Source organism: Lissotriton helveticus, chromosome 8 (assembly GCF_964261635.1).
Source record: "Lissotriton helveticus chromosome 8, aLisHel1.1, whole genome shotgun sequence".
In the NCBI taxonomy this organism is placed as follows: domain Eukaryota; kingdom Metazoa; phylum Chordata; class Amphibia; order Caudata; family Salamandridae; genus Lissotriton; species Lissotriton helveticus.
This window is the reverse complement of record NC_136069.1, coordinates 1,559,543,467-1,559,565,983: the sequence shown is the minus strand read 5'-3', so window position 1 is coordinate 1,559,565,983 and position 22,517 is coordinate 1,559,543,467. Positions and strand designations below refer to the sequence as shown.

Sequence of the window (22,517 nt, the reverse complement as noted above, 5' to 3'; positions counted from 1 at the left end):
CCTATCCTAGTGCACCCCCAGCGCAAGACGTTGTAAAAGTTGCGTTTTAATGGTTGCGTCGTAAAGGTACTTCGTTGTAAAAGTTGCGTTGTAAAGGATGTTCCACAAGCACTAGTGTCATTTTTAGAATAAGAAAAAGATCTTGCTGTCTTCCTTTACAGTCTTTTCTTCATCTAATTTTGATATTTTACAAGACTGAAATGCATGCCGTTGAATTAAATCTTCAGGTAGCCATTTACAATTTAATAGTCTTCTTTAGCATGCATAACAGGTGCAGTGATTTGAAGTATAATGGGAAGACTGGGACTGGGACCTCTCCCAGCAGTTACGGTCAAGCATATGGGACTTGCATGCATTATCAGAATGTCCGTTTTAGGTCTGCTAAGACAAAAGTACAGATCAGAACAATGACTGCAAAAGCATGAAAAGAGTAGGCATGTAAATTCATCTCACAAAATGAACTTTCAACATTGAGTTGCTCACATTCAAAATAATGTTAGTGATCAAGAGTTGTGTGTTTGATTTATGGACAAGAACACCTGTTTTGGTACAGATTCATACTTGTCTGAACAAAAAGATCTGAACTTTTCTCTCTGAAGAATAAGGTCTTGGACAAGAGAATGGCAGGCCTATATTCTTAAGAGTGTTCGAAATAAGTAAAATGTGTCTCCAGAGTACTGCCTTACTTTGGTTAAAAAACATGTGAACAAATTAACAAAACATTGAAGATCAATGACTGGGCAAATGCTTAAGTTAAATGAAGACAAGTTTCCAGGAGAATGCATCAAAGTCACAAAAAGTCATAGGTTTGAAAGGTATGCATCTAGAAGGAAACAAAACAACACTTACGGCAAACTGTGGATGGTGACCTCTTATGGAGGTGTAGGAAGCTGGCTCTGTATATGGTATACCACTAGGTGGTTATATCGTGCACAGAGTCCAGAAATAATCCCAGAAGTGTGCAGGGCTCAATCTAAACCCAAAGTGCTCTATTGGTGGTAATATGGGCGAGTAGCCTTAGGCCTAAAACAGAGGAGTTTAAGACACACACATAGACCAATAACTGATACATGACTCAAAGACGAGATCCACACCAATCCTATAAAAATAAGCTTGGTTTGAGTTTTATTTTAAGACCAAGATCTTTGCAATAAGGTAAGTACGTTTTCAGGAAAAATACTTTTCACTTTCAAAAGTCAACAGTGCAATTGTCACACAGTTCAATGTTATCCTATGGAGGAAAACAACAATGCAGTGTTTCAATGGAGACTGGGGGTGCTCGGTGCCACATTGCTTGCAGGTAGGTAAATCGGTTGCAGGGGCCAAGCCTCTGGAGTCAGTCTGCAGGCTCCGTCGTGGAGTTCAGGAGGGGTCAGCCAACGCTGGACTGGAGGTCAGGATCGCTGGGGAACCTGTTCTGGATTGGTGTGCCACCTGGACACGAGCCGGAGGCGTCATGTGCAGAGTGGGCAGGATCCGATGGGCACCTAAGTCCTTTGTGCAGGTTTCTTTGCGAATAGAGCCGCTGTCCTCTGGAGTTCTGCTCTTCTTCAGAGGTATGCAGACATCCTAGGATTTGTGGAGTTTGCTGACTGTTCGAAGGGCATCGTTTCTTTGCAGGATTTTCGACGGCTGCAGACAGGCTGGTAGAGCTGGGGGCCAAGTCATTAGGCATTTTTAGTCTTCTTCTGCACAGCGTATTCTTCATCCTTTTTCTTCTTTAGTCGGCAGGAACTAGTTTCCAGGTCTGGAAGAGCCACCTAAATGCTACATTAAGGGGCGTTTTAGGGGAGTAGCAGGTAGGGCCAATGGGCATGTTACCTGGGATGACTATACCCTCAACTATGCCACCCTCCTGCGGGAGGGGTCAAAGTCCTAGCTCTGACTGGAGGAGTCTCCCCAGCTTCAAGATGGCGAGGACTGAATGATGTGCTTCACCTCGCCTCGGTGGAGTAGGCAGAGGTAGGCACTCCTCCTATTCTTCCTAGGTTTTCCCGCCAGTTTTCCGGACTTAAGTGGGGATGTAAACCGGGGTCTGCCATCTGCTGCTAGCAGTAGAGGCTGGGGTTTGCATTACAAAGGTTGCAGGCATTTGAAGCTTCCCTCTCGAGCACTGTGCCCATCCTGGGGGAGGAGGTGGGACACCTCCGCACAGGGTGGGCATTGCTTCTGGTCCCACAGAGCAGAGGCTCTCAACCTAGGGGACCAGAAACATGTCTGATGGTGGCAGGCTGCCTAAAGCCAGTCTATGACCACACTAGGGTAAGTAGATTTTCAGGGGACACCTCCAAGGTGCCCTCCGAGTACATGGTTCAATAAATCCCACACTGTTACCAGTGTGGGTTAGTTTGGTACCAAACACTCCAGGTTTCAGATAAGCCATCATGGTGCCTGTGAACTCGAGTTCTGGAGTTTCCAGCCCATGTACTCTCTATGGTTTCTTTGGCACTTACAATATCTAAGAATGGACTAAAATATTGCTTATGCAGAAATGCACACACCAGTATCATAGTGCACCCTGCCTCAGGGCTGGAAGGCCTGCTAGAGGGGTGACTTTTTCCCTACCTTAGGCTTTGTCCGCATCAGGCCATGCATGCTGCAATGACAGTCTGCAGGGCCTGGGTGAGGGGTCCCTAGGGGACCCTCCACTGTCCCGCAGCCCTAGGTACCCAGGGTACTGTTTACTAGGGACTTACAGGGGGCTTGAAGGGCCAATTGTGGAATAGTTTTGGGGAAGAAGCACTGACACAGGGGACCTGGTTGGCAGGAGTCCTGTGCACTACAATCGAAACAACATCAAATACCCGGCACAAAGTGGGGGGTAACCATGTAAAAAGAAACACTTTCTCACAGAAGGCTTTTGAGATACAGGTCTTTAATGACTCAATTCGAGAGAAAAACGGTTTAGCTACGTCAGTCTAGAGAGCAAGATGATAATGATGACTTAGCATATGAGACGATATGTTTCAGCATTTGGACGATGTACGATGTCACCTCTTGCACCGGAATCTTGTAGACTACTCACATAGGCCAGAGATGATGTATGCCTTCATCTTGGATAGATTCATGAGATAAAAGCCAACTTGGTAGGAACTAGGCAATAAAGTTGCGAGAAGCACTAAACAGTAAAGAAACTTTATCATGTTCTTAGACAAAAGACATGCAAAAGATTCAGAAAGTTTGGAAGAGTCAAACAAAAATCACCACAAAGCAAAACAAACATCGAGAACGAAACGGAGAGGCCACGGATTATCTATAAAGAAAAGAGAGAGACTGGTCAGCTGAACATTCTCTCAAGGACTTTCAGAGCAGCGCACAGGAAATGAAATCCTCTAAAGGTTGAAATAGCTAGGAACCACACATTACAGTCAGATACCAGTCCAGCTTCAAATGCTTGTGACCCGTCTTAAGTTTAATGTTTTAAGGAAATGTGGTTTCAACAATGTATGCAATTAGCAAAAATGAACAAACAACAAGGAGTCTCGAAAGTTATTTTTAAGACTAACCTTATGGCGCACATTATGTTTTGTACTCCTGAAAAAATTCATTTATTCATGTTCTAAGTGATTACAACTTGATCCTCTGGAGCCATTACTGTTATTTTTATAATTTGTCACCATGCGCCGACCACGCTGTTCACCTTAGCACTTACACCTTCACTATCACCTACTGTACATATCACTATTCACCAAGTGCCACCGGGTTGTCACATGATTTGTTCTGTACAGTGCTGTTCAACTGTATTACCATGTGAAAGACCCCTCTTTTCTGAATTGGTGAATAATACCCCTTCTTAAAAATAACTTTCGAGACTCCTTGTTGTTTGTTCATGTAATGCTAATTGCATACATTGTTGAAATTGCCTTTTAAATAATACCTGTTGGGAATTGTTCCTTTTACACTACACACCCATCCCAACGTGGTTTATGGGTTTCCTCCTGTTATTCTTACACTTAAGGAAATGTGGGTCATACAATTTGAACAGAAACTATGTTTTTCTTTTTTAATAGAAAATAAGCAAGACTAGAATGTCTAACCTTTATAATTCACAATCATAGTTTAAGCAATCAGATCTCGAGAGCATTTCAAAGAGAACACTCGAAGTCGCAAGCCCCTCCATATCTTTGAAAAAGTTTGAACCTATAGGAATGTGGTTCAATAAATCCCACACTGTTACCAGTGTGGGTTAGTTTGGTACCAAACACTCCAGGTTTCAGATAAGCCATCATGGTGCCTGTGAACTCGAGTTCTGGAGTTTCCAGCCCATGTACTCTCTATGGTTTCTTTGGCACTTACAATATCTAAGAATGGACTAAAATATTGCTTATGCAGAAATGCACACACCAGTATCATAGTGCACCCTGCCTCAGGGCTGGAAGGCCTGCTAGAGGGGTGACTTTTTCCCTACCTTAGGCTTTGTCCGCATCAGGCCATGCATGCTGCAATGACAGTCTGCAGGGCCTGGGTGAGGGGTCCCTAGGGGACCCTCCACTGTCCCGCAGCCCTAGGTACCCAGGGTACTGTTTACTAGGGACTTACAGGGGGCTTGAAGGGCCAATTGTGGAATAGTTTTGGGGAAGAAGCACTGACACAGGGGACCTGGTTGGCAGGAGTCCTGTGCACTACAATCGAAACAACATCAAATACCCGGCACAAAGTGGGGGGTAACCATGTAAAAAGAAACACTTTCTCACAGAAGGCTTTTGAGATACAGGTCTTTAATGACTCAATTCGAGAGAAAAACGGTTTAGCTACGTCAGTCTAGAGAGCAAGATGATAATGATGACTTAGCATATGAGACGATATGTTTCAGCATTTGGACGATGTACGATGTCACCTCTTGCACCGGAATCTTGTAGACTACTCACATAGGCCAGAGATGATGTATGCCTTCATCTTGGATAGATTCATGAGATAAAAGCCAACTTGGTAGGAACTAGGCAATAAAGTTGCGAGAAGCACTAAACAGTAAAGAAACTTTATCATGTTCTTAGACAAAAGACATGCAAAAGATTCAGAAAGTTTGGAAGAGTCAAACAAAAATCACCACAAAGCAAAACAAACATCGAGAACGAAACGGAGAGGCCACGGATTATCTATAAAGAAAAGAGAGAGACTGGTCAGCTGAACATTCTCTCAAGGACTTTCAGAGCAGCGCACAGGAAATGAAATCCTCTAAAGGTTGAAATAGCTAGGAACCACACATTACAGTCAGATACCAGTCCAGCTTCAAATGCTTGTGACCCGTCTTAAGTTTAATGTTTTAAGGAAATGTGGTTTCAACAATGTATGCAATTAGCAAAAATGAACAAACAACAAGGAGTCTCGAAAGTTATTTTTAAGACTAACCTTATGGCGCACATTATGTTTTGTACTCCTGAAAAAATTCATTTATTCATGTTCTAAGTGATTACAACTTGATCCTCTGGAGCCATTACTGTTATTTTTATAATTTGTCACCATGCGCCGACCACGCTGTTCACCTTAGCACTTACACCTTCACTATCACCTACTGTACATATCACTATTCACCAAGTGCCACCGGGTTGTCACATGATTTGTTCTGTACAGTGCTGTTCAACTGTATTACCATGTGAAAGACCCCTCTTTTCTGAATTGGTGAATAATACCCCTTCTTAAAAATAACTTTCGAGACTCCTTGTTGTTTGTTCATGTAATGCTAATTGCATACATTGTTGAAATTGCCTTTTAAATAATACCTGTTGGGAATTGTTCCTTTTACACTACACACCCATCCCAACGTGGTTTATGGGTTTCCTCCTGTTATTCTTACACTTAAGGAAATGTGGGTCATACAATTTGAACAGAAACTATGTTTTTCTTTTTTAATAGAAAATAAGCAAGACTAGAATGTCTAACCTTTATAATTCACAATCATAGTTTAAGCAATCAGATCTCGAGAGCATTTCAAAGAGAACACTCGAAGTCGCAAGCCCCTCCATATCTTTGAAAAAGTTTGAACCTATAGGAATGTGTAGATTTTTTTTAGCTTTCCAAATAAAGGTGATTATTAAGAGTGTATTTTTTCTTGAAAACTTAGTTTGGGATACAACTGGTGATAGCGCATATAAACGTATAAAGAAGTATGAACTAAACTATCACATTACCTCCTTTGTGACCTTTCAATGTTACCGGGCAACTGGCATCTTCTGCTGACCATATCTTTAATTGAGCATCCATCCCTCCGCTCAGAACGACGAGGCCAGAGGGGAAAAACCTGCAGCAGTTCACGTCAAATACATGGCCTTCCAACATCCTCTAAAGCAAAGAGAAGAGTATGAAACCACAACAGGTTTTTCAAAGCAAAACTTGAACACGTCATACCTTAAATAAAGCTAATCACTTCAGAACAATCTGTGGCAACAGGATTACCTCATACTTCAGAAAGTATTACCACGGTAAAATATGAATCAGCATTCTTCAAATTATCGGTCTAGGACACCCTTCAGCATCTCTAAGTCAAATTAACATGCCACCAAATGTTAGTGTCGGGCTCATTACACCCAGAAACATGGTGTTCTTTCATGTAAATGAGAAATGAAATGTGATGGGAAAACGTGGATAATACCTTGTGAAGCAGTCCCATTATACAGATCCTATGGAAAGGCATGGATAACGTAGGCAAGATTATTTTCGTGGGATTGTGATGTCCTCAGTCCTCGGGGTATGTAGTTCATTTCTGAGAGCCTTCCTTACTCTTATCCAGAGAGATTCATTAGTAAAGGATAACCTCTTGGTTTACTACACAAGATGAATGATCTAGGTTTTGGGCTGCTCCCAAGTTTACAATCAGTAAACTAACCCAACTAACAATTTTCATTCTTTACAGGCCGCAAGAGAGAAAATATGAAGATCAGGAGAATATATAACAAATGTCACATTTCGAGGCAGAATGAACCACAATGCTACTGCTGTGAAGTTCTAGCAAAAGGCAGATATACAAAGGCACAAACTGCTCCAAAACCATGGAACGGCCTCCTACACCATATCAGAGCCTCCGACTCCTACTCTCTTTTTGAATTCCACAAGAAGCTGAAGACCTGGCTTTTCAATTAACCAACCTACACTAGGCAGGGCTAGGCACCCACACCTGTTCCGAGCTAGGGTACCCTCACAGATGATCATGCTCTTTACAAGTAGCCATTACATAAAATGAATATATATTTTTATAGGCAGTGATAGCACCTGTGCAGTTAAGGTTAGGTCAGAATTTCCATTGAAAAGTAATTTTCTGTTTTCTTTATAACTGTACTATATACAAAAAATCTGCTCAAAACTTTCCAATAAAAAGTTGATCCAATTTGGGTTGGACATGGCAAGTTTCATGCATATCCTTCAAGCTAAGAGATCCAATAAAGGGAGGAGTGAGTAAGAAAAGTGACATTCCCCATTTTAATTTCCATAGGATACTTCGCTCTTCAATACAGAAAAATACTCAAATTACACCAAACTTGCCATGAAGATAGAAGATAGAACGTCCCTCAAAGGAGTGCCTTTGCTTGATTTGCCGTACATCTGATCACAAATTCCTGATAAATTAGTGTTTACATTTTTTCTGGTGCGTTTTAAAAGGATAAATTATAGAGATGTCTGGACCGTTAATTTAAAATAGTTAGGCCATAAGTATTGGATTTCGTGTGCAGGTTATGATTTGCATGTCTGTTGTGTGCGAGTTATGGATTGCAATCCTATCTAGAATGTGTGACTCTCTGTGTTTTTTGTGCTTTATTTTGCAATCCTAACTGCACTTTTTTTAAAACATATTTTATTGGCATTTAATAATCAGAATTACACACACAATTCGTTTCGCATTCATTAAAATTCCCGGTGACCCTTCGGATTAGCCATTCCTAGCTGTTCATCTGTCTCTTGTCCATATCTCCTCTTGCCATGCGACTTTCTACCGCGCTATGCAGTTCTAGCTGTAAAGATCACCATCTATTATAACAGTCTAACAGTTCCCCCTCAACTATCATCCTAACTGCACTTTAACTGTGTTTTTTCGATAAAAAATATTAACACACACAAATATATATATATATATATATATATATATTCACAGAAAAAACCATAGGTTATAGACCATATATAGTTAGGAATTAGCATTTACAAAACCTTGAAAATTCACTGAAAAAACCATAGGTTATAGACCATATATAGTTAGGAAATCAGTGATGTCATTTGAGATGTCATCAGTGATGTCATCAGTGATGTCACTGACCATGTCATGAATGATGTAATATGTGACATCATCAGCAGTGGATTGCAGGTGCGCGATATATAGTTAGTGCAACTAACTATATATGGAATTTCAATGGTTTTGTGTGAGTAAAATAAGGTTTTCTAAATGCTATTTCCTAACTATATATGGTCTATAACCTATGGTTTTTTCAGTGAATTTTCAAGGTTTTGTAAATGCTAATTCCTAACTATATATGGTCTATAACCTATGGTTTTTTCTGTGAATTTCATTGGTTTTTTAACAGCTAATATCTGTAGCTGTAAAATGTATTCTTCTTTAAATCCAAAAATATATATATATGTTTATGAATAATTTTTTTTTAAAATATTTTTTTTTCTTCGTTCCCGCTTCGCGAATCGGGAAGCTTCCCGTTAGCTGACCTTGATGCCGCGAAATAGACCGCGAGCCGGTAAACGTTTCTTTACCGCAAGTGCCGCGTTAGAAAACAACATCGTGACGCCTCCCGTCCGCATGACGTTCCACGTTGTCGCTTGATACGTCATATGACGTACTACGTTAGCAAACTGGTACGCGAAGCGAGTGCCAAAGCGCAGGTTTCTGGAAGCAAACCGGGAGGCCCTGCAAAGCGCTTAACGTAAACACAGCAAGTCATGTGACTTGGTAATAACACTTTTCATTGGTTCATTTCACTTTTGGTTTCCTAATGATGTAAGACTAGGTCATATAATCTAAAATGAACACTTTTGATTGGTTGAGAACTCTTGTTTTTCCCAAATGATGAAAATCCCTCCTTCTTTCCTCACTCTGACTTTCATCATTGTGAGAGAAAGACCCTTTGTGATCACTGAGCAATGGCTTCTTTAGTAGCTTCAGCTGGTGCTTCCCCACCACCTCCACCACATCCAAGGAAGAGTGGACCACCTGCTCAAGTTGTAATTCAACAAGAAGAAGAAGAAGAGGAACAGGAGGACGAGCACGAAGAGAGGCAGTTTTTGCCTGAGCAGCCCAAGACGTCTCACCGGAAAGAAAACTTCATTTGGCAATTTTTTAAAATTCCCAAAGGTCAGAAAAAAGTAAATGCAAGATACGTAACTTGCCTTATATGTCAAGATAGACTGTCCAGAGGGACCGACAAAAAATACAGTTTCGGAAACTACACAATGCATCGCCATATGACTAGGTGGCATCCTAACAACTACAGTGCTGCACAGTTTCGGAACGACCTAGATAATCTCCCTATTATGGCCAGAAGATCTGTTGTACCGGAAGTAACGGGACCAGAGGGCAGGGAGATGGTGCCAAATATACAAATGAGATTTGGTGAAGTAAAACACACCTGCGTATTTTGCGATGGATTCATTTCCTACGGAGAAAGAAGCATCACTCTGATCAACAGAGCTATTGACTATCATATGCAAGTTTGTCCGAAACGCCCAAAATAATAAATACTTCTTTTTTTTGTTTTGTTGCTCCTGTTGAGCCCTTTACAATGAATCGTTTTCATTGCCCCCTCCAAGAAAAACCCAAAAAAATATAAAACTGTTCCGAAAAATTCAAAAACAGTAAAAAAATGTTCAGAAAAATAAAAAAATAAAGTTCTTTTCAGAACTACCTCCCCGTTATTAAAAAATTGGTACAATATTTGGAACTGTGCCAACCTCTATTTCTCTTAGTTCGCTTCCTAGTTCGCTCGCTGGTACGCGAACTGGAAGCGAACCAAAAACAGTAAGTATAAGGGAAGGAAACACACACTTATGTTAAAAGAAAGACAGCTATAGGGGAGTAAACTAGAGATACTATTACCCATAATCCACTACTGATGATGTCACATATTACATCATTCATGACATGCTCAGTGACATCATCAGCAGAGGATTGCGGGTTTTTTGGCAACATGCCTTATCCACGGTTTAATAACGCTGCCTTTTGCTTTATATAAGTTTTCAAATTTTATGAAATATATACCAATAGGTCTTTATGAACCTTTAGGTAGTGCTTTTGTTCATGAGGTCTGGTCGCTTCCATACACATACAGATGTTTCAAAGATGATCAAGAAGTTTATCTGAATGGAGAGGAATGCACTGAGACGCCAGATCATTCACTAATGTGTAGGCACATACAGTTACACGATTCATGCAACAAACACCGACCAAATATGGCTTGCGTGTTGCAAGGCACGCCAGTTCCTGCTATCATCCCCACGTTCAAGTTGTTGGAAAATGGTAGTTATTTGATGCTCAATAATGAAGATTGTTCTGAGTTAATTAAAAAGTATTCCTTTTATCGTAACAGTAAGTGAACGGGTTATTTGCTGCAGAAATGTTCTATTTCCTCCCACACATGAACATAGGGAGTTTTCAATCTGGCCACAAATACCAACCTTGGGACACGTTTCAACGGCATGACAAGAATAAGAGCTCTTTTGTCTCAGAGAGAGGTGGCCTTGAGTTCGGCCCGTGAAACTTTCGTACTTCACATAGCGAACACCCGTACACAGGTTTGCCTTTCAATTTCAGCAACATGTTTCCGACTATCTTTAACGCATCCTCCACAAAATCCCTGGCACACTTTTTTAAAGTTGTTACCAGTGGTCTCGTGACTTCATTTGAGAAAATCTTTGGAGTCATCCCTGCTCCCTTTCATTCCATTTTCTCCACTCTGGTTCGTGGATTGCATTTTTACTTGCATTACCAGCGGACGCTCTTGTGCTTTTTTACATTTTTAAATATGGATGTCCCTCCTATGCAACCTCCGACCCTGCAGCTGCTGACACTGTTCCGCAATCGCATGCTAGAATATTATGGCACAATGCCGTTGGCGATATTAAGCACGGCATATGGATTATCTTTTCGGTTCTCCTACTTCACCTGTGTCCAGCCTGTATTTCACTGCCTGACCTGTGATTTCGATTGGGCCATTGATTTGTGTCTCTGCGGACCGGTTTCTCCTGACGTCGACTTTAATCAGCTGATGACTCCTATCATTACTCACGAGTTGATTTGTCCTGGCGAAAGGATTATGGCTGTGGCATTGATGCATGGACTACTTGGTCCCTGGAATTTACTGGCGGCAGCACAGTCTTTCTTGGAACACAGCTTTCTTGAAAACCCACCGAGCTGTCCTCTGATGGTGATAGAGGATCCGGTGCTGGGAGAGCACGTATGTTCTTTTCCGCTTTTAAATTGGATGGCTGAACTGTTTTCGGATGAAGACGGTGACTTCCTATTGGAGGCTGTTGCAGCTTATTTTGCATACACAGTTATGTCATAGACCTTTTTCATGTTTGATATGCTGAGTACTAGCATTTCATTGACAATTCATTGACTTATTTGTCAAGTTTTTATTATTTACCTTGCCTATTGGCTTAAGACTCGATAAAGTACTTGGCTGTTTTATTTTTCTTTAGCATTGAATTTTCCTAGTTTTTAATGCTTTACCTTGCGGACCGTCCACATATAAACTTGCAATCTGCTCTCATGAGATGGCACTTCTATTATCTTATACAGTTCGTTTCCGGATCATGAGGAGGTGTCATCTAGGTCCTGGATATCTTTACACCGTGTTAAGTTAGCATGGGCTCATTACCGGTTTAAACGCCATTTTTCCTTTTTTGCAACTTCTGCACACGACACTTAGTTGTTGCTTTAGCTTTCCACCTAGTAGTTCATCGTGGTTTACATGAGAATAATATGTTATTGGTCTACTATCTGCTTTACTTGTTAAACTATATCTGTACAGCGAGTGCTAAAGTTTCAAGAACAACACGATACAGAATTGTTATGAGGTCTGATCTCCACGACTTCATACTCATAACATAAGTGCAACTTCTGCCAATTCTGGGCATGAGGCGGGTTTTATATTGCTTTGCCGAACACACATACACAACAGTTGATGCGGTTCACATGAAGAGAGAGCTGGTGTATGCTGATGTGATTCCTTCAAATCTAAGACACTAAAGTATGGACACGCCCTAAACCAACACAAAGAGACCTTCTTAGCAAATAATATAATATGTGTATTAGGGAGGGTGAGATATAAGCAGCCGCGGGCCGTGGAGGGAGTTACGATGGGGCAGGGAGGCGGGGAGGGGGAGAAGCAGGGTGGAGCCCTCTCTACCTTGCCCCTCCCCCTCCCCGCCTCCCTGCCCCACCGTAACTCCCTCCACGGCCCGCGGCTGCTTATAAGTGTTGCTAACTCTTATTCATTTACAGCATGTTAACATACTGTCACCATTCGCTTTTTATGTACTAGTAACTATGCTGGTAATTTTGCTACTGATAATATGTGTACTTGTATTCTCCACCCTGCTTCTCCCCCTCCCCGCCTCCCTGCCTCACCGTAACTCCCTCCACGGCCCGCGGCTGCTTATAAGTGTTGCTAACTCTTATTCATTTACAGCATGTTAACATACTATCACCATTCACTTTTTATGTACTAGTAACTATGCTGGTAATTTTGCTACTGATAATATGTGTACTTTTATTATCTAAGGTACTACGCCTGAGAAGACGGCATTAGTAAATAAACATTTCAAATACACATGTGTTCTTCTTAACTCCATGTTCTGGTTTCTAAGAAATATATAACGACCGACTGTTCATGAGTTCCACGTATCCTGAGGTACTATAAGTTCATATTCTGGATTGTCTAAACATTGAGAGTTTGTTATATCCAATGTGACACTGTACCTAGCTTGCTAAATAGTTTTTGATTACTAACGTGAGTTTTGGGACACCCTAATTCGCCGAGGTTCCAATCCTCTGTCCACAGTTCTGTGTGAGAACAGAAACCCTGCGACAGGGGCACCCCCGACCCTTGCTGGAGCTTCATCACACTTGCGATACAACTCCAGCAATGCGCCACCTTTACGGCACAGATACATCACGCATCTGTGCTGTTTTTGCCCCATGATGCGCCGCATTGTAAATGCAGCACACCATAGGTGACGGAACAGCGACACAGAATGACTAACACATCCCTGGTGATGCGCCAGTCATCATAAATCTATCCCTATGCTTCTTATCTTGTTAGAGATGAACCGCCATATGTATCATAAAAGTTATTTGCATTTCCTAAATAGCGAACTTTAAGGAATAAATAGCGATTCTTTACCATTCCTAGTTTGCGATGAGCTATTTGCTAATTAGCCGAATGTAGCCCAATGAAGCCCAATGTAGCCCAATGTAGCCCAAAGATGGCCGCCAGACACACAAAAAAACAAATGTAGCCCAAATATCAGCCAGATGTAGCCCAACTATAGCCCAGTGACAGAATGACCAATCAGCTTCGCAAACCTCCGTTACGCGAAGCGGAGCGCTGTTACAGATATATATCTTTTTTTGAACGTTAATTTCTCAAAATCCACTGGAGCACATATATTGAGACCTAGCAAAGGCACATCGGGCTACCAGTCCCTAATATTTTGCCAAGTTTCGTGCAAATCCATTCAGCCGTTCAATTATTATTTTTATTATTTTTTTTTGCCCCGCGGGGCCCTTTTAAAACCTCCACATCAAACCTAGGGGGTCAGCGAGGATCTACTATGCCCCCTTATAGTTATTTCCCCCTTTGTTTTGACCTCCTCTTGTCTCTCGATCCTACCGAGAGACAAGATGGCGGCCGCTACGGACTGTTTGGAATGTTGACAGACGCCGGAGAACCAATCAGCTTCGCTTCACAAAGCTCCGTTGCGCGAAAAGTCCGCGAACCAGAGCGCTAACCGGTCCGCTGTTACAGATATATATCTTTTTTTAAACGTTAATTTCTCAAAATCCACTGGAGCACATATATTGAGACCTACAAAAGGCACATCGGGCTACCAGTCCCTACAATTTTGCCAAGTTTCGTGCAAATCCATTCAGCCGTTCGGGCTAAAAGTGAGGCCAACCGCCCTATGGAAAAGTCAATGTTAAAAACACGTTTTGGGACCCCCCTTTTTTCTCGGCCCCCACTGGACGAACCCCCCCCAAATTTTCAAGGGCTGCTCAGAAACAAAATGTCCCATTTTCCTGAAAATTTCAGCCGATTCCGTCCACAAACGCCAAAGTTATTAGACATAGAATTTTCAAAAAACCCATAGAGAAAAAATCCTAACTATATATACCTACTGGCGACCGCCAGTAGGTAATATATATATATATATATATATATATATATATATGTTTATTCTAAAAATAAATAAATATAGCTGTGTATGCGCACTTGCATAACACAATTATAGTATACACCATACGCCATAGCTTAAGTCACTCATCATGTTTTGGTCTTGGCAGACCTTTGATTTCTGGTCCATTGGCAAAGTCGTATACTGAGGATGGCTTGCGGCATTGTTTGTGTTATGCATTATATAGCATATGTGAATGTCAGAGATTTTTGTATTCGGTGAACCACAGATCGCCTTTAACAATGTCCTTTTCAGCAAATATCTTGTCTTTTGGTTTATGATCTACTGCATCTACCAGCTATGTATCTATTCTGCGCTACGTATGTTGCGATGCCCAGTGGATGTTGAGCCCAACACCCCCAGATGTAAAATTCCAACTGAGCACAGAAGGGGTTAACAAAGGGTATGCACTGCAGCTAGACCGTGCAGCCACTCCCCCATGCAATCTACCAAGGCATTCACCTGGCCATAGCCTCAATTGCTTTTTTTAATTAAAAAACACGATTTTTATATGAATGGTGATTTTTGGTGCCTTTGTTCTTAATACAAAATGCAGTTGTGGGATCACGAGTGATTAAAGGATTGTGATTTTACTTTGCCAAAAATGTTGTTCTGTGTTTCGCCTATTAACTGATAAAGCGCCTGGGTGCCCCCTAACACACCCCTGGTGTTGGGGACCGCCTACATTGCTTCTCCTCAGCTGCAGAAATATGTTTGTCCACATTGCTAAAATGCCAATTCTGATCAAAATTCCAATATTCAAGAAGGTGGAAAAATCATTTTGATCCCCTTCATCAGCCAATCACATTCCTTGACAAATTTAACTTTGATAGACAAGAATCACAAGTTTGAGAAACACAATTTTACATGGTTAAGCTGCACAGAAGTGCTACCCTTACAAGCCCACCCAGCAACGTTTTTTAAAAATATATATTTTTTAATACTCACATCTCAAGAACTACCTGAGGAACAAAAAACACTTTTTCTAAGCTTTCATGACCAGTTTGGAGTAAACTCATTCTGAGTTTTATCTGTAGCTGTGGGCAAATTTTCATATGGTAGCTTAATTGGGAAGACACAGCTCTTTCTAGACCCCTCTACTCAATTTTATTTCTTCTTCGCAGATCTGCACGAACACTGGCATACATATTCTAGTGAGTACCAAGTTTGGTGGACATCCGCCCATGGAGTCAAAACGTATTAGAAAAATCAAAACATTTAATTTCAATGCAGTGCCATTGACAGGTGATCATGGGCCCCAGCGCAAGCAATGAAACTAGGCCCCCAGCTTGAATTAAACTTGCACTGTCCTCCAGGTGTTAGAATTTTTAAAAATGACCATGAGACTAAGAAATTGTTTGGATGAGTAAATGTGCATTAATTGCAGTTTATGGCACTATCGCACTTTATTTCGTATATTCTGTATATGGACCTTGCTTGCATTTTTTTATTCTGATTCTGTCAATGCACTCTTTTTTTTGATACATTTGAGTTGTATGTAATTTAAGATTGACTTTGTGATCACTGTGATGTTTTATTATGAATTGTTTATTGTGTGTACTTTTATGGATTGCAATATATCCGAAATAAAGTCAATTTGAATTTGAAACTTGCACTATAAATTAGGTGTACTGCGCCAATCATAGCACATGACCCCAGTGTCACAGCACCAGCTTCACTCATGTAATTTATAAGTCTACAAGTTCCTCATTCTAATGGTCTTTCCTTCTCGCCTTCCTATCGCTCTCCTCTCATCGACTTTGTCCATTTAATGCTCCCCTCTCTAGTCCCATCGTCAGTCTCTCTCTTCCGCATTGTCTCTCACTCATCCTCATCTCCTTCCTCCCTTGTATCCTTATTTCTGGCTCCTTTTTGTTCCTTTTCCCTTGCCCGCTTTGCGAAATCTTATCTTTCTTACTCAAACCTTATTTCCTTCTCCATTCTGTCACTTTTTCCTGCCTTCCTCCTAGTTTTTAGACCCTTCTGTTTTTTCATCCCTTTCTCTCTCTCTTCTTTATTGTTCCCCCCGTTCTCTACTTCCTCTGAATCCCTCCTCTGAGAAGTAAAAAGAGCCAGGCCCCCGGTATGCAGTGTGTCTAAATAAATACTCAAATAAATAAAAAAGAAATCAGAACAGTCAGCTTTTAAAATACCTTCAGCTGGTGCAGGGTAGACTGGGCCCCTTTCAGACCTCTGGGCCCTGGTGCATTGCATCAGCTTCACCACTGGTAGCCACGCCCCTTTGTCAATGGAAGGAGTGCTTGACCCATAACTACACAGTAGCAAATGCCTCTATAATATAGTTTCACTGAAAATACTTCAGTTAAAATGAAGTTATGATTAGGATTGGTTAGAACCCAAGGCGAAGTTATAGTTACAAAAGTACAAAACTTAAAAAGCTGAACCTTTGTGCAAGTTATGGTTTGCTTGGCTGGTATGCAAGTTACGGCCATACCCTGCGCCCAACCTGCAATGGGCGGACAAACACCGCTGCCCATGGAAAGGCAGCAGCCCTGCATAGCTTCTGAAGTGCAGAATAGAGGCTGATCAAAGGCCCTGGTCTTCAGCCCAACATGTTGCAGGCGGACTACCATTAATGCATAAATCCATCAGGCACCCAAACTATGACTGGCAGCTTTTATTAAACGGTGGGAGAATAACAGAATCCTGAAGCATACATACGTACATTAACAAGAGGAAAACAGGCTGTAGAATACATCCAGCTCCCTCAATCCACTGCACTGCAATACTGGTGCAGTTCTGAGGTTCCATAAATAAGCACCTCCAAATAACAGACATTTGTCTGTAAGACTTCCATACGGCAGGTAATACTAACCTCAATTTCTGCCCTGTAAGTCGATTTCTTGATCCCTTAGTGTATGCTATAGAAATTGTGTGCTAGGCAAGTGATCTCTTTTGCCTCCTATTTACACAGGATGAATAGAGACTGTAAATTCAGATTATTGTTTTTATGTAAAGAATTATCATTCATTTTACCTATACAAAGCAATGTATATATTTTCTTGTGCATACATATAACCCTGTGACATTTATTTTGATTGAATTCAAATAATTTAATAAACAAATTACCCACTCCTCTTTCTGAGATTACAGTGTTACTTCGTATGATTTCTCAAAATGTTTTGCTCCTCAAATGCATGCATTGTTTGAGAATACAAAGTGTGCACCGATTGCTCCTCAGGAAGCTCAAGTACCAAGAAATCTCATTCACTGAGAATATATAAAGTTTGAAAACGAATTTCATGCTTTCGATCGTGCAGAGACACAGATAGCAGTGCACCCCAAACAATGAGTTCAAGTACCTCTGCATAACTTTACGTAATCATTGAAGTGGGACACATTTCATAAACAGAAGACCCTCCTCCCAAGACCTAAGTAATATACAAGGAAAGGTTAGAGTACACATAATCAGCACTGGCCGAAATCTAGGGTAAGGCAACGACTGCCATCTAGATTCAGCATAACATTGTATATAATAGGAATGCATAATAACTACAGCACATAACACACAACAAAATTGCAAATACTGGCAGAACAGCACAATATGTTTGTGCATTTTTTGATGCTTCTCCTCTTCTAGCTCTACCTATCTTGTAACACAGCTCTTATCCAGACGGGCTTCTCCTGGATGTAAGCAAATGAAGAATTCCAGACACCTTTTCTCAAGTCAGCAGCGAGAAACAAAGTCCAAACATCACAGCAGAATGCAATATTAGGAATAAAGCAATTACATGGTAAACCAAACTAATTGTCTGCTGCAACAATTCTCCCAAAAAGACGGTTAATTTGGCTACTACGATTGCAAGCACCTACACTGTCCAGATTCCATATATGAAACTTCAAGAAGTCCAAGAACGACCACTTTTTCCGGCTGAAGTGCCTTTAAATGGCACTTCAAAGGGGTAGTAGTAGTAGATTTTATTTGTTGATTAATTAAAATAATTACAAACAAGAAAAGCAAGAAAAAAAAACAAATATACACAAAACTTTTAACAGCCTCGGAAAGATCCACCGATTATGAGTTGATGAATGACATTATAACAAAATATTTAAAACCTTACATAGAAATAATTAAAGTGCATTGTGCTTACTAAGGTGCCTTATGCTAGCAGCAAATACTATTTTAGCAGCATCTAACTAGAGTGACATGTGTTAGCAGCAGGTATTATAATTGCAGTTGTTTTTCTATTATCCATTCACAAGCAATAATAAAGTGCGATGTGCATCACTACCAAGGTCAATTAGTAGATATTATACATGCGACCACAAAGCTAAGCTAACTTCAGCTTGTCGCAGGTATTATAGCTTCAAAGATTAGTTATTAACAGATCACAAACCAAAGTAAAGTGCAATATGCATTCAATACCCAGGTTTTGCTGCCAATTCAAACTACTCGATAAAAAAGGTCCTTCAAAAAATAAGGAACATTATAAAACAACATCATAATAACATACCTTTTGTCAACAGCAATTAGTGTGATACGACCTATAAGCTAAAATGGCTTATAATAGCAACACCTTTCATAATTTCAGTAGTTAGCCATTAACAATTCACACCCAAAAACAAAAAGCAATTTCTTCAATAATTATCAACAGACTCCTTAGATTAGATTGTGCTACTGACACCCTAGGCTCATATAACATTGTTCTTCGTACAACCTATAACCATTGCATTTAGAACAAAATGCATTTTGCAGTCTAAAATAAAATCCTTACAGAAGAATTTAAGTGCCGTGAACATTACTTAAAAATTCTAACAAGAGAATTAAAATGACGCCTGCAATGCTTTAAAATAGCATCTACTGTTATAGGGCAATACTCAACTATACAATTATAAAGTAACAAAAACAGTCTCCCTTAAAAAATAGAATACATTTTTTTTTTTTAAGAGCCTTATAGCCAGACCAGTTTTTTCCTAAATTAATTTACCACGGAATTCATTTGCTTAGACCATCTACTTTTTGAAATTTCTTTTCCGCAATATTGATGAACTTAACAAAGAGATGAATAAGTTTAATATCGCCCCCACTTAAACAGGCAATAATTGCATTCCTACATGTTCTAACTCCCAGTTCGTTAAAAATCTGTTTAAGGATAGACGACTTCAAAGGGGTAGCTTCACCTACTTTCTGCTCTTTTCTTTGGGGGAATATTCATTGATTCGTTGTGATGTCACTCGACGTATATTGTTTATGTGCTAAAATTGATATTGTGGTCAAACTGTGCATCATAGAGAAGTGACTACAAATAAAAATCAGATGTCGTCTGTCCTACCATGCAACACTCTTATTTTGCAATACCCTTTTAATGGAGCACTTCCAAATCAGTTTCCGAGAAATAATCCATTAGAAAGTTACTTTTAAACCAGAGTTTGCATCAGACTATAATCAACGGCACTGCGGAACAGCCACTAGAAGTAACAGCCCTGCCATGCTCCAGTCGATCTTAATGGCAAACTTACAAGGGAAAACCACTGTACATGTGTGTTCCTCAGAACTAACTGGGATTATATACAACATCTTAGATTTACTATACTATAAACCCATTGAAAAGACCTAGAACCACCACTCCAATGTATACACATTCTTCCTCCAACCAAGACCCAAGTCCCACTCTGCCCTAGGGCTACATTAAACATCCCAGACTACCTACAGGCCCCCAATACGAGTATTCCTCCAAATATTTAATTTAGTCCACATCTCCACAGTTACACACAACTCTGGCATTCAAACATTGTTAAATCACTGAAAGGTCTGGCTGTCTCTGTGTGAAAGGTGCTATTGGAACTTAAGGCCACCAAGAAAGCCTTGACATCGACCAACCAGGGAAGGAAAAAAAACCCTAGAAGAGCTGGTCCAAGCTCAGCAAGTATATCAAGGTACATACTAAAGAACAGTGAGACAGTGATAGCACTGTACCATAAGCTTAGATGACAAAGCAATTAAAGAACGTATAAAGGCTTTCACAAAATCACTGAAGAGAGATTTCCATGCATTATCAAGGGAGTGCGAAGCCTCGCTTAACCACTCTGAATGATTAACAGTAACTTTGCTAACAATCCTGGCCTTTGCCTCTTTCCCTAACCATTTGCACTTCTTCCATTTGCATTTGGCATACTGAACTTTCCAACCACTCTGCAAGGGACAAGTGCTGAATTTTAGAGAAACTTCAAAGCCTCTAACCACTCATAACACACACTACTCAGCCACTTATCTAACAAGCATTTGAAAACCTTTGAACCAAGCATCATCAACCTACTCTTTGGGCATTACTCGGTACAGAATCCATCAGAATATGTGGCAGGCCCCATTCTTGAAGAACTCAAATTTAGATTCCATGGGTCTAACCAACTACCACCTCATCTCTAAAATGTTATTTGATTAAAAGTCTAGAAAGCGAGGTTACCATATTGGCTGAGGGAGTCTGGAACATTCCTCTCCACCCAAAGCCAAGAATTAATTTAACTGATTGCACATAAATATATTTTTTTGGTCCCCGTCCTTCTTTAGAAGGACTGGGACCTTCTGAAGAAGGACATGTAGATCTTTGGACAAGTACTAGCAATGAGCAGCCTGTAGCTGCAGGTGCATACAGAGACATTATCCAAATCCTGGTCTTCTGGGTAACATCCTAGTACCAGAATGAATAAAGAATATTGCCTGAAGGGTCCAAACTAAAAGGTCTGGTGGTAAGCAGTGATATCACTTCAGTCGTACCAATCAACTCTGTCAACACCAACAATTAAAAGCTAACAACATGGCATCCTGTTTCAACTCTCCACCCAAACTAACTCTGCAGCAAGGAAAGCAGACCACCAACTTGAGAAGTGATGGTCCAGCTTTGTCTTCTCAGTCAGAGTTAACCAGGAAAGACCTGGATGCATATGCCTCAGGGTTCTGGGTTGAAAACTCAGAACACCCATAATTCATCACTGCTGGCCCTAGTAAAACACTGGTGTTTCTGTAAAGAGCAGGTAACATTTATCTTCACACAAGCTTTCAGAAACGTAAACAGCTTTGCATCACCACCAACCTCCAGCTCCTATCTTCACACACACAGTTAAAGACTCAAGTTCTGCAATGACTGGTGCTCCAGTGCACACATAATCCAAAGTGCCTGAATTACAAAGATACATGATTAGTACATGTTCTGCTGCACATCATCCCAGCCCTTTCAAATGAGGTTAAAAGATCAGATAGCCAAAAATATGCACTTCCACATCTTTTACCCTACCCTGAAAATCCCCTCCTACATAGTTTCTGATACACATGTGGAATTTATAGGTCAGTCAATGTCAGTGTATATTTACAAGTTTTCTGTGAGTATGCATACCCTAGGGTCTCCATGGTTAGTCTGCCAGATTTTCATTGTCCCATCAGTGCTTGTGGACACCCCAAGTCCTCCTCCACTGGAAATATCCAGACATGTGATCTGTATGTATAAAAAAAGCATTGATATTTAAAAACACCTCGAAGTACAACCATCAATTAAACATTATTTTTTTACTAATATGATAAAAGCTATAATTTTCTTCCAAGGAAGTGAAGAGAGTAAATGTCTTACATCCATGTAAACAGCAACACGCATACTCTGTGCTACATTTACTTAACCCTCTTGCCATTAAACAACCAACCTACCATGCTACAAAGTGGAATGACAGCAAGATCCCTTGCTTGTTGGGGATGTAGTTAGCTTTCTGTAAGGGCAGGGGACATCTTATAGATACCAAAAGACAAGCAAACAAAACAAGCATGTTCAATCACCAAACACAACCCATCTGAAAACAAACTGCAACAAATCGATTAAGAACAGTTCTTTAACCAGGATCCCACTGGCGCAAATGTATCATAGGTGATCTGCTCTGTTGCAGTTACGAAACAAATAGGTATTAAACTGCAAAACGTTGGATGATCTGTTACAATGGCTGTCACTTACACAGAGGGACTAGCAGAGATTCTAGTTAATACCTATGGGCCCAATCATGATGATCTGCAGTTCTACTCCAAGATGGGTTCTTGCTTACTGCAATGGGAAAATATGCCACAAATTTAGGGTGGGGAGTTTAATTGCGTGTTGAACCCCAAGCTGGACTGCTCCAGGGGACCCACA

The 22,517-nt window shown here is 40.6% G+C and overlaps 1 protein-coding gene across 1 annotated transcript in view; it reads right to left on the bottom strand.

The window, feature by feature from the left end:
- Positions 1 to 22,517, bottom strand: part of PAAF1 (proteasomal ATPase associated factor 1) — a 146,681-nt gene that overhangs the window by 90,399 nt on the left and 33,765 nt on the right. Inside the window, exons 5-6 of the mRNA XM_078658561.1 lie at positions 21,741 to 21,839; positions 6,129 to 6,279 (exon numbers count right to left, since the gene is read on the bottom strand). Coding sequence (XP_078514687.1) covers positions 6,129 to 6,279; positions 21,741 to 21,839 — 250 coding nt within the window. The remainder of the gene's footprint in view (positions 1 to 6,128; positions 6,280 to 21,740; positions 21,840 to 22,517) is intronic.